The 13,633-nt window shown below is 39.2% G+C and overlaps 2 protein-coding genes and 1 long non-coding RNA gene across 3 annotated transcripts; 1 reads left to right on the forward strand and 2 right to left on the reverse strand.

Annotated features, from left to right (window-relative positions):
* Nucleotides 1-5,862: 5,862 nt before the first annotated feature.
* On the reverse strand, nt 5,863-6,390 carry LOC141846970 (B3 domain-containing protein At1g05920-like). Its single transcript, XM_074734981.1, has one exon. The coding sequence runs from the start codon at nt 6,388-6,390 to the stop codon at nt 5,863-5,865; it is 528 nt and encodes a 175-aa protein (XP_074591082.1).
* A 1,642-nt stretch (nt 6,391-8,032) lies between these two features.
* LOC141846971 (B3 domain-containing protein At1g05920-like) lies at nt 8,033-8,560 on the forward strand. Its single transcript, XM_074734982.1, has one exon. It carries the CDS (start codon nt 8,033-8,035, stop codon nt 8,558-8,560), a length of 528 nt encoding a protein of 175 aa, XP_074591083.1.
* A 2,219-nt stretch (nt 8,561-10,779) lies between these two features.
* Nucleotides 10,780-13,428, reverse strand: LOC141848033 (uncharacterized). The gene is made up of 6 exons (XR_012603454.1): nt 13,241-13,428; nt 13,010-13,161; nt 12,766-12,935; nt 12,586-12,679; nt 12,245-12,324; nt 10,780-11,316 (listed from the first exon to the last, which is right to left on the reverse strand). It is a non-coding gene; the product is annotated as an uncharacterized LOC141848033 (long non-coding RNA).
* Between the last annotated feature and the right edge of the window lie 205 nt (nt 13,429-13,633).

Consider the following 13,633-nt stretch of genomic DNA (forward strand, 5'->3'; position numbering starts at 1 on the left):
ACCAAACATTGCAAGCTCGCAAGGAACTAGAAGAGGATATTGGTGCCCCGGTTAGTTTTGATGTGATCAACCAGGTACAAGTTATGTCCTGTGTTGTTCTAATCCCTGTGTCCAAGTGTGCAAGAGCTTAGGAATGGAAGAAGTCGAGCATAAAACGCAGCGGACGAGAAGGATGGCACGGGGAAGTGAACCGACAGGCTCGGTGCATCCGAGGGATGCGGAAGCTATGGAAGAATACACCGATGGGGTGAGAAGGACATGCACGACGTCCGAGGGACGAGAAATCGAAAGGAAGTACACTCGAGGGGCAAAAGGCCAAAGTCGGATTCAAGTGAGCCTAACTCCGATTGGTCAGAAATCATCCAACTGATAATTCTACAAAGAGTCAACAAAAGTCAAATCATTGACTTTTGACTATTGACTTTTGATCAGAATAGAAGACTTAGATTTGGACCTTTTGGATGTGGCTTTTGAAAAAATAAAAGAAGAAAAAATAATAAATACTTAATTAAGGATAATTTTCTTTATCTTTTATTAAAGATAAAGTTTATTCTTATTTAATCAACGACTATGATCAAAGCCTATTTCCGATCAACGGTTAGGATCGCATCAACGACCAAGAGAAAGTTCATCTACGATCAACGATCCAGATTTATTCTCTTGGGTTATAAATAAGACTTAGAGTTTTAGAAGTCAGATCATCAATTTACTTTGTAATTTTTCTCTAAGTCTTTATACTACAATTGTAAAAGCTTCTCCGTCTAAAGAAGTCTTGATTGAGCGGTAACTGCCTTGGAAGCAACGATCTAATTGCAACTAAATTTCTTTTTTTTTAAAATGAGTGTTATTCTTCTTAACCGTCTATTCACCCCCTCTAACCGGTCCAACCCGATCCTACAGAGGAACGACGATTCTATTCACCCCCTCTAACCGATCCAACCCGATCCTACAGAGGAACGACGATAGAAAGAGGAACGAGATGGTGGCAGCGATTGCATGAGGGAGGAGCTAATTGTTTTTTTAACTTAGATTTTTAATTAAAATTTATATCAATTGAATCAATCACTTCTAATTATAATTGAAATAAACTAAATAGTTATAATTAAAATCTAATAAAATTATTTCAATTTTTTTAAATAATAAAAAATTTTAAAATATTATTTAAATTTATTTATTTATATATATTATCATTAATGATAATGTTATTACTATTATTATATATTTTATTTTGTTAAATTAAATTATATATTAAAATTTTATATTAAATAAATTTTTATTACACTATTTAATATTAAACTAAATAATATTAAATTATATTTTATTTTTCATAATCAAAATTATGAGACTGCACTATAAAAATACAGCCCTTTAGCAATGAAAATTTGCGACGAAAAAAATTCATCATAAATTTGGGATAAATTTTGCGACGAACACAGTTTTTGTCATAAATTTGCAACGAAATTTGCAATAAAAATAGTTTAGTTGCCCAAATTATGATGACCAATATTTGTCACTAAATTCGTCAGCAAATGGCGACGAACGAATCGTGGATTCGCAGCCAAAAATCCTAACTTAATTCCCTGAACCAACTTTCTTTCTCTTATGCATTTTTGCCTGTGGCGACAAAAGTGTGATTCGTCGTCAAATTGGCGACGAATCGTGAATTCGTCGTCAATTTGGCAACGAAAATATTCGTCGCCAAATTAGCGACGAATCATTCTATTCGTCGTCAAATTGGCGATGAATTTGACGACGAGTTTTCTTTCCCTCTTTTACGTCTCTTTTCTCTCACACCAGTAGTCATCCTGCCACCTCCAGGACATAACTGAGTTGATTACGATGGAGCAGAATTACAGAAGAGGACAAAAGTTCGAATCACGAAGTCGATCGTGAAACTGCTAAAGTGATGGATTCTATTTTTTTTATAGAAAAGTAGTCATCCTACTGCATGCCATCGCCATCCCTCTCCTTTCCCTTCTCTTGTCGCGCCCATCGGCGAAAAGGGTAAAAGGTTCTCCTTCATTTTCTTTCGCTAGCTGTTTCAGCAAATTTCTTCATTTTATTTTCATTTTGTCCTGTTTTCCAGCAAGGGTTCTTGTTCTTCGAATTAAACGACCAATAACAATCTCTTTTTCTTCTAGTATTTCATCTAACACTAGTAATTTTTTTTCATCGGGTGATTGTTGCCACCGCTTCGAATTAAACCCTGTTTTAGTTGTTTCGATTTTAAAGTAAACTTTTTGAAATTGGATTATGTACCGTGCATCACCAATAAAAACTGGACGAGGATCCTCAGTGTTTGGAAAACTGAGGAAAGTAAACAAAGAAGTTACTAGAATAGAGCAAATCAAACATTCAATTCTGGTGACTTATCTGCTACATATACGGGAGGCTCCATCAACGTCAAGAAACACACACGCAGATTAGTAAATTTCTTATAAACACTATATTATTAATTAAATTTAAATTATTATACTATTTCTAACAATGCTTTTTTAGGCAAAGGAGATGGGGAAGAAGTCACTTTTTATTGAGACATTTATCCGCACTTTTCAAAAAAAAAAGATAAATCTTGGAGCAGGCAGAGAGCTAGAGCGATGAAGGTTTGAATTTTAATATTTAATTTAATTTAATTCTAATAGTTATGTATCTTCTCTAACTTATTAAATGTATTTATATTTCAATATAGGAAAAATATGATAAGCTTGAGCTAGCACAGAGAAGTTCAAGTGTTAGTGATAATGCTGATGGATCTGAGCCCTCCATTGGGAATAACCTGAGTATCTGATTGGAGGCGAGTGGAGGATCCAGGGGGAGGATATTGGGAATGAGTTCTTTGAGCAGAAATCATCGAGTTCCTGATACATCTTCTTCCATCTCACCAGCAATGAGGGCACAAATAGATAACATAATTGAAGAAGTCTCTCATTTAAAAGGCATAATTTTGTAAAGAGATGAAGAAATAAGAGAAATACGCAGACAGCAGGATTTTATAATGCGTCATCTTCAGTTAGGCTCCGCTCCAAGTCAGCTTCCTCCTGTTCCCGGTGATGACGGTGACGATGATGATTCTTCGTAGCCTAGTTGTGTATCAATATAATTTTTTCACAATATTGCTTTAATTTATTTCTATTTGTAAATCTTTTATTTTTTATTAATTAATATTGTTATTTTCTTCTAAATTTGTCATTCAAAATTCATTTAACCTTTACTCGACTACCCCAAGTAAACTCATACATCGGTTTCGACAGTGATTTTTGTTCCGGCTCGATGTTGACGACGATTAAATCATTAGTCAATAAGATGTCATCTCAATCTTCGTTGATCCTGCCGACGAGAAAAACCTAAGGAAGGAGAAAACTGGACAAGCGGATTAGTAGAGTGCCGGAGATCCTAGCGAGACCACTCCGACGCTCAAGTCAGAATAAAAGAATAGAAGTGGTAGTAGTATGCGTAAAGAATTCAAGATGCCTCTCTTCATACCTGCAGGGGTTTTATACTAGCGGAGGGAGTGTGATCTTCGGATCTTAATTAACGAGTGGGATTGGCTGTTACAGCGCCATCAACGGCCCGATCTCTGATAGTTTTCAAACATCCAACGACTCAACAGTGTTGATTATCTTCATTTGACAGTTGTGCGCATAAGTGTGTAGGGGTTTTGGAGACCAAGTCTGGGAACTTGGTCGTCGTCCTTATCTTTTTGGATGAGCTAATAAACTTGAGTCGAGGAGAAAGAATCAGCGTATTTGCTCGTTGATGGCTGACCTAATGCGTGAGGTAGGCAGATATGTGGTCGAACTGTATGAATGGTCGAGCTGTGAGAGCATATGGCCGAACTGTATGAATGGCTGAGCTGAACTGAGCGTGTGGCCGAGTTAAGCTGAGCGTATGGCCGAGTTGACCTGAGCATGTCGCCGAGCTCACATATGTGTGGCCGAGCTGACCTAAACATGTAGCCGAGCTGAACTGAGCATGTGGTCGAGCTCATCTATGTGTGTAAGCGGGCTGAATTGAGCGTGTGGGTGAGCTGAACTGAATGTGTGATATCAGGACCAAGTCATGAGGTCGACTCGTTAGGCCAGGGCCAAGTCATGAGATCGGCTTGTGAGGTCGGGGCCAAGTTGTGAGGTCAGGACCAAGTCATGAGGTCGTCTCGTGAGGCCGGGACCAAATCGTAAGATCGGCTCGTGAGGCCAGGGCCAAGTCGTGAGGTCGGCTCGTGAGGTCGGGACCAAGTTGTGAGGTTAGCTCGTGAGGCCGAGACCAAGTCATGAGGTCGGCTCGTGAGGTCGGGACCCAGTCATGAGGTTGGTGTGTGATATAGGGATCAAGTTATGAAGTTGACATGTGATACTGGGACCAAGTCATGATTTGCCCTTTGACCTTGTATATGCTAGGTCGGATGTCACTTTGAATCGATTGTTGATCTCTTTTTGCACGTCATGCATCAATTCTAATTTTAAAAAATGCTACATGAGTTGTAAATTTTTTAGAAAATATTAAAAAATTAAAATAAAATTCTCTAAAAAAAGAAAATAAAAGACATATATATTTACTAAAAATGCTACATGAGTGGTTTTATCGGGTGGAAAAAAAACAAATAAAACATTTACGTAAAGCCTTAAGTTAGGGACATGCATAAAACAAATTATTCATGATAAGATGATCAAGTATGTCCAATATAGTCTACCATGGCAAGAACCCTGAGGAGACTTTCATTCAGAGCAAGAGATGTTAAAGTAATATTTTGTATATATATATTTAAATGATATATAAAAGTACAATCATAAATAGGTAGCTAGTCAAGTTCAAAATAAATAATAAAATGTGTGTTGTAACAAAATGTCAAAAAAATCAAGAAGATCGAGCAAATTAGTGGAACATATTTGATCAGGTTAATTTAGGTTTAAAGGAAAAATTATGTATTAGGAGATTAAGTTAAAGTGATTTTTATATTCGACTGACAAAGATCTACATATTTCACATAAATACACATATTAGGGTGTTCATACAATTTTTCTTAATACAATTGGCAAGTCTTAGCTTTCCTTTCTCTAAAAAAGAAAAGACACAAACACGCGTTTATGTGCATGTGTTTAATTTGTACAAAGTTTAATACTCTACTAACCTGCATCCATTTGATCCCTTTGTCCCCTTCAAACTTCTCAAGATACGTGGTTGCATAAATAGAGCATTGAAATTTGTAAGTCTATTTCACCATACGATCGAGTAATAGATAAATTTTTTACATTCTAGAATAATCAACTTAATTCTATATGACTTTTTCCTGCAATCTAAGCTGATTTAGTTAATTAGATAGAACAAGATTCAATTTTTCATGGTAGCAAAAGGTGGAATCGCCACCTTAGTGGCCCCCTGATCTCGGTCCCACAAGTGTCCAGAGGGAGTAAATCACGGATGGTCATTTTGACCTTTTTCTCATCATGGCTAGCACAAGGGAGGACATTTAATTCACGTAGAAATCGAACCGAAGGCCTCATGGTAGCAACTACCCTGCGCTAACCATGTGAGCAAGCCCGTGGGGGCAAGATTCAATTTTTCATGCACGACTGGAATGAATTTCGGCACAATTATCTGCTGCAAATGACTAATTAAGTCCAAAAGCTTATTCATATGTATATATGTAAAAGAAAGAGGTAGTTATGATAGTGCCTAACGGCGAAGAAGAAGGATTCATACAATCATACCCGGGCGGGATCATTCCTATACATCACAATTACCTACTAAATAGAGAACAGAAGCAAAGTTCACGGCCCAGCAGTTCACGGCCTCCCGATGGCGTAGCAAAGCAAATACGATAGTGCCTAATGGCGTAAAGATTCATTCGTATAGAAGCAAAGTTCACGGCCTCCCGATGGCGAAGCAAAGTTCGCCGCCGCTGCGGAAGGCCCAAAAATCAATCTTGTCACCCTTCTTCAGCGCACTCCATGAGCGGAACACCTTGAGCTCCTCACCCTTGATCACGGTGCCACCGCTTCCGTCCCATCGAGTCAGCAACAGGTAGGACACGAATCCGCACCGTGCGTACACCCGCACTCGGAGTCCTCCGTGCTCCCGCCCTGCAGCCTTCGGCTTCTTCCTCATCCTCTCTGCCTCTGTCTCCGTGCGGATCCGCTTCCTAGGCTGGCCGATGTCGCCGACGAGGTTGGCCGTGGTGCGCTCCTCCAGGGAGAGGAGGCCGATGAGATTGGCCGCGACGAAGTCGATGGGAAGGTAGAGGCGGTTTTGCTGTGTGACGAGGTCGGAGTTCTCCACCCTCTTCGAGGCGATGAACCGCACGCCAGTGGCTTCGTCGTCGTTGCCGGTAAACTGCGTCCTCGCCAAAGTGGCTACCCACTCCGGTACAGCCATCGCGACGTCGAGCAGCATCGTAGCTTAATTATTGAAGAATTGGGATGTATTTATAAAATTCGTTCCAAGCAAAATTGTTTGCTTTGTAACAATTTAAGTCTGTAAATTGTTTGCTTTGTAACAATCAGATTAGACCACAATTTGGATGTCTGCAATTTGCTTGGACGAATACAAATTGCATGTTGTATTGATATCGGACGGCATCCAAACATGTTGAATTGATATCGGACGGTATCCAATTGTCCACCTGTACAGTGGATTTTATAATTATCTTTTGCTTGAGTCCAACTTGAAACACAGTGGGTTTTTTGAGTTTCTTGAAACTCAAAAAAGGGTCAAAAACATAATTGTTTGATGTTACAATTAAAGAACAAAACACACTGTGCCGGTGGACAATTAAAGAACAATTATCCACACTGTGCCGGTGGACAATTAAAGAACAATTCCTCACCACATAGTTTGCATGGAATTGTTTGCATGGAATTCCATCAAACATTGTTTGCATGGAATTCCATCAAACATTGTTTGCTTTGTAAGGACGACTCAAGTTTACATATGGTGAGGAATTGTTTGATGGTGAGGTCGCATTGTTACAAAGCAAACAATGTTTGATGGTGAGGAATTGTTTGCTTGCTGACTTAAATTGTTTGCATAAAGTTTTTTAAACAAAACTTTATCCATGCAATTTTGGTTTAAAAAAGTTGAAAGTTTTGATTTAGGAACTTTATTATGCAGAAACCAACATTGCAAACAATGTTGTCCATAATTTTGCTTGGAACGACTGTCCATAATTTTGCTTTTGTGCATCGGACGGTATCCAAACATGTTGAATTGATATCGGACGGTATTCAATTGTCCACCTGTACAGGTGCATAGCGACAAGGTGGACAATTGACTTGATATCCAAACATGTTGAATTTTGCTTGGAACGACTGTCCAGAATTTTATTTGCTTGGAACAACTTTTTTAAACCAAAATTGCATGGCGTCAAAAACCCACTGTGTTTTTTTAAACCAAAATTGCATGGATAAAGTTTTGTTTAAAAAACTTTATGCAAACAATTTAAGTCAGCAAGCAAACAATTCCTCACCATCAAACATTGTTTGCTTTGTAACAATGCGACCTCACCATCAAACAATTCCTCACCATATGTAAACTTGAGTCGTCCTTACAAAGCAAACAATGTTTGATGGAATTCCATGCAAACAATTCCATGCAAACTATGTGGTGAGGAATTGTTCTTTAATTGTCCACCGGCACAGTGTGGATAATTGTTCTTTAATTGTCCACCGGCACAGTGTGTTTTGTTCTTTAATTGTAACATCAAACAATTATGTTTTTGACCCTTTTTTGAGTTTCAAGAAACTCAAAAAACCCACTGTGTTTTCAAGTTGGACTCAAGCAAAAGATAATTATAAAATCCACTGTACAGGTGGACAATTGGATACCGTCCGATATCAATTCAACATGTTTGGATACCGTCCGATATCAATACAACATGCAATTTGTATTCGTCCAAGCAAATTGCAGACATCCAAATTGTGGTCTAATCTGATTGTTACAAAGCAAACAATTTACAGACTTAAATTGTTACAAAGCAAACAATTTTGCTGGAACGAATTTTATAAATACATCCCAATTCTTCAATAATTAAGCTACGATGCTGCTCGACGTCGCGATGGCTGTACCGGAGTGGGTAGCCACTTTGGCGAGGACGCAGTTTACCGGCAACGACGACGAAGCCACTGGCGTGCGGTTCATCGCCTCGAAGAGGGTGGAGAACTCCGACCTCGTCACACAGCAAAACCGCCTCTACCTTCCCATCGACTTCGTCGCGGCCAATCTCATCGGCCTCCTCTCCCTGGAGGAGCGCACCACGGCCAACCTCGTCGGCGACATCGGCCAGCCTAGGAAGCGGATCCGCACGGAGACAGAGGCAGAGAGGATGAGAAAGAAGCCGAAGGCTGCAGGGCGGGAGCACGGAGGACTCCGAGTGCGGGTGTACGCACGGTGCGGATTCGTGTCCTACTTGTTGCTGACTCGATGGGACGGAAGCGGTGGCACCGTGATCAAGGGTGAGGAGCTCAAGGTGTTCCGCTCATGGAGTGCGCTGAAGAAGGGTGACAAGATTGACTTTTGGGCCTTCCGCAGCGGCGGCGAACTTTGCTTCGCCATCGGGAGGCCGTGAACTTTGCTTCTGTTATCTATTACGCCATTAGGCACTATCGTATTTGCTTTGCTTCGCCATCGGGAGGCCGTGAACTTTGCTTCTGTTATCTATCTAGTAGGTAATTGTGATGTATACGAATGATCCCGCCCGGGATATGAATCCTTCTTCTGCGCCATTAGGCACTATCGTAACCTCTTTGTTTTGCATATAATTGTGCCGACATTTATTCTCGTCGTACATGAAGAATTGAATCATGTTCTATCGAATTAACTAAATCTACTTAGATCACGCACTAGAAAAATCAATATATAAGTTAGATTCGAGAATGTCAAAAACTTATCTATTACTCTTATGATGAAATAGACTTGTAAATTTCAATGCTCTATTTATGCAACCATGCTTATCTTGAGAAGTTGAAGGAGACAATGGGATCAAGTTGATGCAGATTCCTAGCTAGAGTATTAAATTTTGTAGAAACGCATGCATGTAAATCACTGTTCATGTCTTTTCTTTTTAAGGGAAAGGTAGGGGGCTTGTCAATTGTATTAAGAAAAATTTTATGCACGCCCTAATATATTTGCATTTATGTGAAATATATAGGTCTTTATCGAATATACAAATCATGATTTTAACTTAGTCTCTTAATATACAAATTTTCCTTTAAACCTAAATTGACCCGATCAAACATGCTCTACTAATTTACTCAATCTTCTTGGATTTTTTTTTTACATTTTGTTACAATACAAATTTTATTATTTATTCTAAACTTGACTACCTATCATATAGTTGTATTTAAAGATCTCTTGCTCTGTGATGTGGTGGGTAGTCAACTTCCATGTGTAGCCGGGTGAAAGTCAAGAGTCAAAGTTGTTTAAAGGTCAAAGGGCACGCGAAATCCTGACTGAACTAGACCAACACCCCGACCTCCAACTCCAACTCCTATGTCTCTCAATGATTGATAGCATGTATTTTGATTGTTAAATTTTATTTTTTTTATTTTTTTATTTATTTGTTTGTCACTCACCTCTTTCAAAATTAAAATTTATAATTAATCAAACTGCTAATTATCGCTCATGTAATATAGTAGAGGTCTGAGTCGTCTTTCATGGACTCAATGATCGAAGTTGTCCTAGACATATGGTGCGGGATTTTTATTTATTAATCATCCTTATTCATTCTTAACTATCTACAAAATCGATTTATTAACAATTTAACTCTACAATTCACAAAAGAATGCTATGTCTACATAATTACAAATTAAAATCCAACATACATCACAAATGCAAATCATTCATACAATATTATACATACACAATTTATTAACTCAAGCAAGAATATGGTAACCACAACATGCACTTAGTCATGTAAGTTACAATAACAATTTTGTTCTATTTATCAGAATAACAACCTATTATACATTCCTAATAACATATTATTCCCATGTCGTGGTCAGCCCCGCATTCACCGTGTTGTACCCCCCCTCTTCCTCATGGGGCCGTGGAGTGGGGGCCGCTAGGTTGGCGGTTCCAACCTTTTGCAGCTAATAACATATTATTCAAACAACAATCGAATTTACAACATTAACTATACTTCACATAATTACATTAGTATACAACAAACTCATCCCCGGGGCAATGGTGCCGGGTAGGACATCCAGGTTATCATCCAGACACCTGCGGTTCAATCCCCAGCTACGGCGTATTTGTAAAAATTTTTCTCTAAATGGGGAGCCCAATCAAAGGATGTTGGACGTCTGGGCTTACTGTTGCCTGCACTTCCCGATTTATCCTGGTGGCCAGTGGGAAACTTCCGTGGGACCGAGTCGATCACCCCAGAGATAATCAATGAGGCTAACTGAGATTTACTCCACAAAACATGTACAACTAAATATAATTATCTAAACATCAATAAATACAACCATCAATTAGAATAAACAAGGACATGTTCATTTTTCCACACTCATAACAACCACAACATCCTATGGTTCTACTACAAACACATTGAACAACTAGCATTCTTGATTTCTATCCTTCACAATCAAAGAACTTACTCACCATAAAACAAGTTAAACCAGTAGTCATTTCAACCATCCAGCCACAAAGCTAAACATCATACGATATTTTATTCAATAATACTAATTAAACAAATCCAATTCCATATTAACACTCATAAACCAACAACACATTGCCATACAAGAAAAACATTCATCAACAATAGGTGAGAAAGTTTATTACACATTCTAACTCAACCAAACAATTTTCATTTTCCCATGTTCATACTTTCATACCATTACAACAATCAAACATACAACATGTAACATTTTGTAATCGGTTACAACACTTTCAATCCTGTTAAAACTGTTACGCCCCGGGAAGCCGTCCGAAAAATTTCGGCAGCATCTCCCCTGTAACAATGACTTTCCCTAAAATACATACAAGTATACACGGCCACATACGGCCGGAATATGGACGACACGTCCAACAAACAACACAAATATACACATACACACAATATAAGGCCTACACGGCCGTGCAACAATTAACATATGCATGAATAACCAAAATGCGACAAAAGTATCACATACTAAACGGAACATAAAAATCCGATAACAAGTATAAAACCAACACATCACAGTCCATGTCCACATCGTAAATCTAACGGAAAATACAAAACCATATCCGAAAGAAAATACAACTATACCGAAGATAATACTCCTGAAAGTGAGATGGATACGACCAGGCAACCTCTCCAAGCTCCAAGTATCTATCTGCTACCTGGGGAGAAAAACAAAATAACCCCAGGGTCTGGGTAGTGAGCGTTAGAAGCTCAGTGGGTACAGGAAAGTGTGCATGTAAGATAAGCAACCATAATAGTAGAAATATACAGACTAAGGTAAATAGGTATAACAGAAATAGATAGTAATCAGCAGGTATCAACAGAGTATCAAGTAATCAACATGATAGATATCAAGTGAGATGATACAAAAAAGTCAAATCATGCAATGGTATAGATATCAGAAACATGTAAGCATGTATGAAATGGCATCCAAGTGCAACAATCATAGCAAGTAAATGCAACAGTACACAAGCATATGAATAAAGTAAGATATGTAATAATCCTACCAACAATGCATGTATATGCATCAATCAACGCAATCAAAATATCCGTCACTGTCCGCGCTCGTCGTCCCCAGTCACTCTCCCAGAGCTCAGTGAAGTGGGGGGCAAGACATGACATACTGCAGCTCCACAACTGACCACTAAAGATAAGTGGGAAGGGCAGTGTGGCAGGAGGGCAATGTAGCCAGTCCTGGTGCACCCAACTGTAGTGCAACATCTTACCTATATGGCACCACAACACGGTACAGGTAAGATCCACCAACAAACAACACTACAACTATCATGGATGTATGGTGATCATCCCAACATGTAATAGCTAAGGTTAATCAGCAAGTTCAACAGAGTCAACAGAAATAGACATAAGTCTAAACAGAGATCATATGATGGGTATCAGATCAACTAACAAGATTATCAATATGATATCAAGGATCATCAAAAGGTCAACAACAGGTATCAAGCATGGATCATCAAGAGTATCAACTAGATACTATCTAAAAGCATGGATATCAACAGAATGGATAAACAAGCAACAATACATGCACAGAAAAAGAACTCCTGTATTGACCAAGTACAGGGTACCCACCTGATCTGACGATCGACGATAACTAGAACCCCCAGATAATACGAACCTCGTATATAATAGGACCAATAACAATCAAGGTCCTGCAATAAACGTCAAAACAACATTTATTACCACAATACTATATTAAATTATAGTAATTAAATTCTATAATTTAATTCCACTTATTCAATTAAACTTAACCCAAAGTTTAGTTAATCTAACCAACTGCAAGTCATACTCCCAATCTACAACTCACTATTTCTATCAATATAAACCCAACAGCATCAATTAAGTTCCCAAAAATCCAACTAACATATGACTAATCCCTAATAATCAACTAGATCAGGATCAAGAAAGCTCACCACCAGATTCAGCTAATCATGCCCTAACAGCAAGCTCAGCCCCCTTTTTCTTCTTGAGTATAATAACCGATTATCCCTGATCAGCTCCAATATCCTGTGAGCTCAAGCAATTCAAAAATCCAAAGAAAATCTCAACGAAACTCACTGATTAACCACACAACCAGAATTTCAAATTCCTACCTCAAATTATAGTTGTCGTCTTGCCCTAAAAATCTTGCTAACCTCCAATCAATGCCGCTGCTGAACAGAACTCAGTTCCAGGAAGCCGATCGACGAAAAATCCATCCAAGCATAGATCTCAGGTCAAGAGAAGATGGAGAGCTCTCCCCGAAACCCTAGAACTCTCTTCCCTGATCAAACTTGAGATCTCAGCCGTGAATTCCACAAAGGTTTAAACACGCATGAGGACGTCGATGCGTCTCACCTTCGTGCCGGAGATCGTCAACAACCAGTGCAAGGACAGAAGAGGGAAGAGCGGCGTCGTGCTGGAGACAATCAAGCTCCCTTTTCTCTTCGACCGAAACGAATAAATTCCACCAGCCGAACAACTCCAAGATCAAGCTCTCAATTCAAGATCTACAAATCCAGCTCAAGAAACCTTAGATCTAAAGCCTACGAACCCTAGAATCCAAAGATCTCACTGAGAAATCCCTACCTCTCGGCCTCTTCCCTTCCGATCTGCCGCCGCTTGTAGCTGGCTTCCGTCGCGCGAACCGCAGCCACCGAGCAGAAACGCAACCCCCGACTGATGCTAACTCCGATCGCCGGCGGTTCTCCTTGTCGTAGTCACCGGCAGTGGAGGAAGGCGCTCGCTCAGCTCTAGCGGAGAAGACGAAGAACAGAGAGGCGCGATCGGGAACAGGGTGAAGAACTCGCGATCGGGATCCACAGTGTCGGTATTAAAGGTTTCTTATCGGGTCGGATTTAACTTAAGGATCCACTACCCATTTAACCAATTAAGCTTATTTACAAATAAGCCCTACAAGTTTGGTATTTAACAAAAACTGAACCAATAAAAACCTCAATTCCATATTACCTCATGTTATCA

This window comes from Curcuma longa, chromosome 16, assembly GCF_044706935.1.
Source record: "Curcuma longa cultivar G26 ecotype Majalengka, Jawa Barat chromosome 16, ITB_CL_G26_1.1, whole genome shotgun sequence".
In the NCBI taxonomy this organism is placed as follows: Eukaryota; Viridiplantae; Streptophyta; class Magnoliopsida; order Zingiberales; family Zingiberaceae; genus Curcuma; species Curcuma longa.

Excerpts from the sequence above, each read along its gene's own strand:
- LOC141846970 (XM_074734981.1), bottom strand. The coding sequence starts at position 6,390 with ATGCTGCTCGACGTCGCGATGGCTGTACCGGAGTGGGTAGCCACTTTG.
- LOC141846971 (XM_074734982.1), top strand. The coding sequence starts at position 8,033 with ATGCTGCTCGACGTCGCGATGGCTGTACCGGAGTGGGTAGCCACTTTG.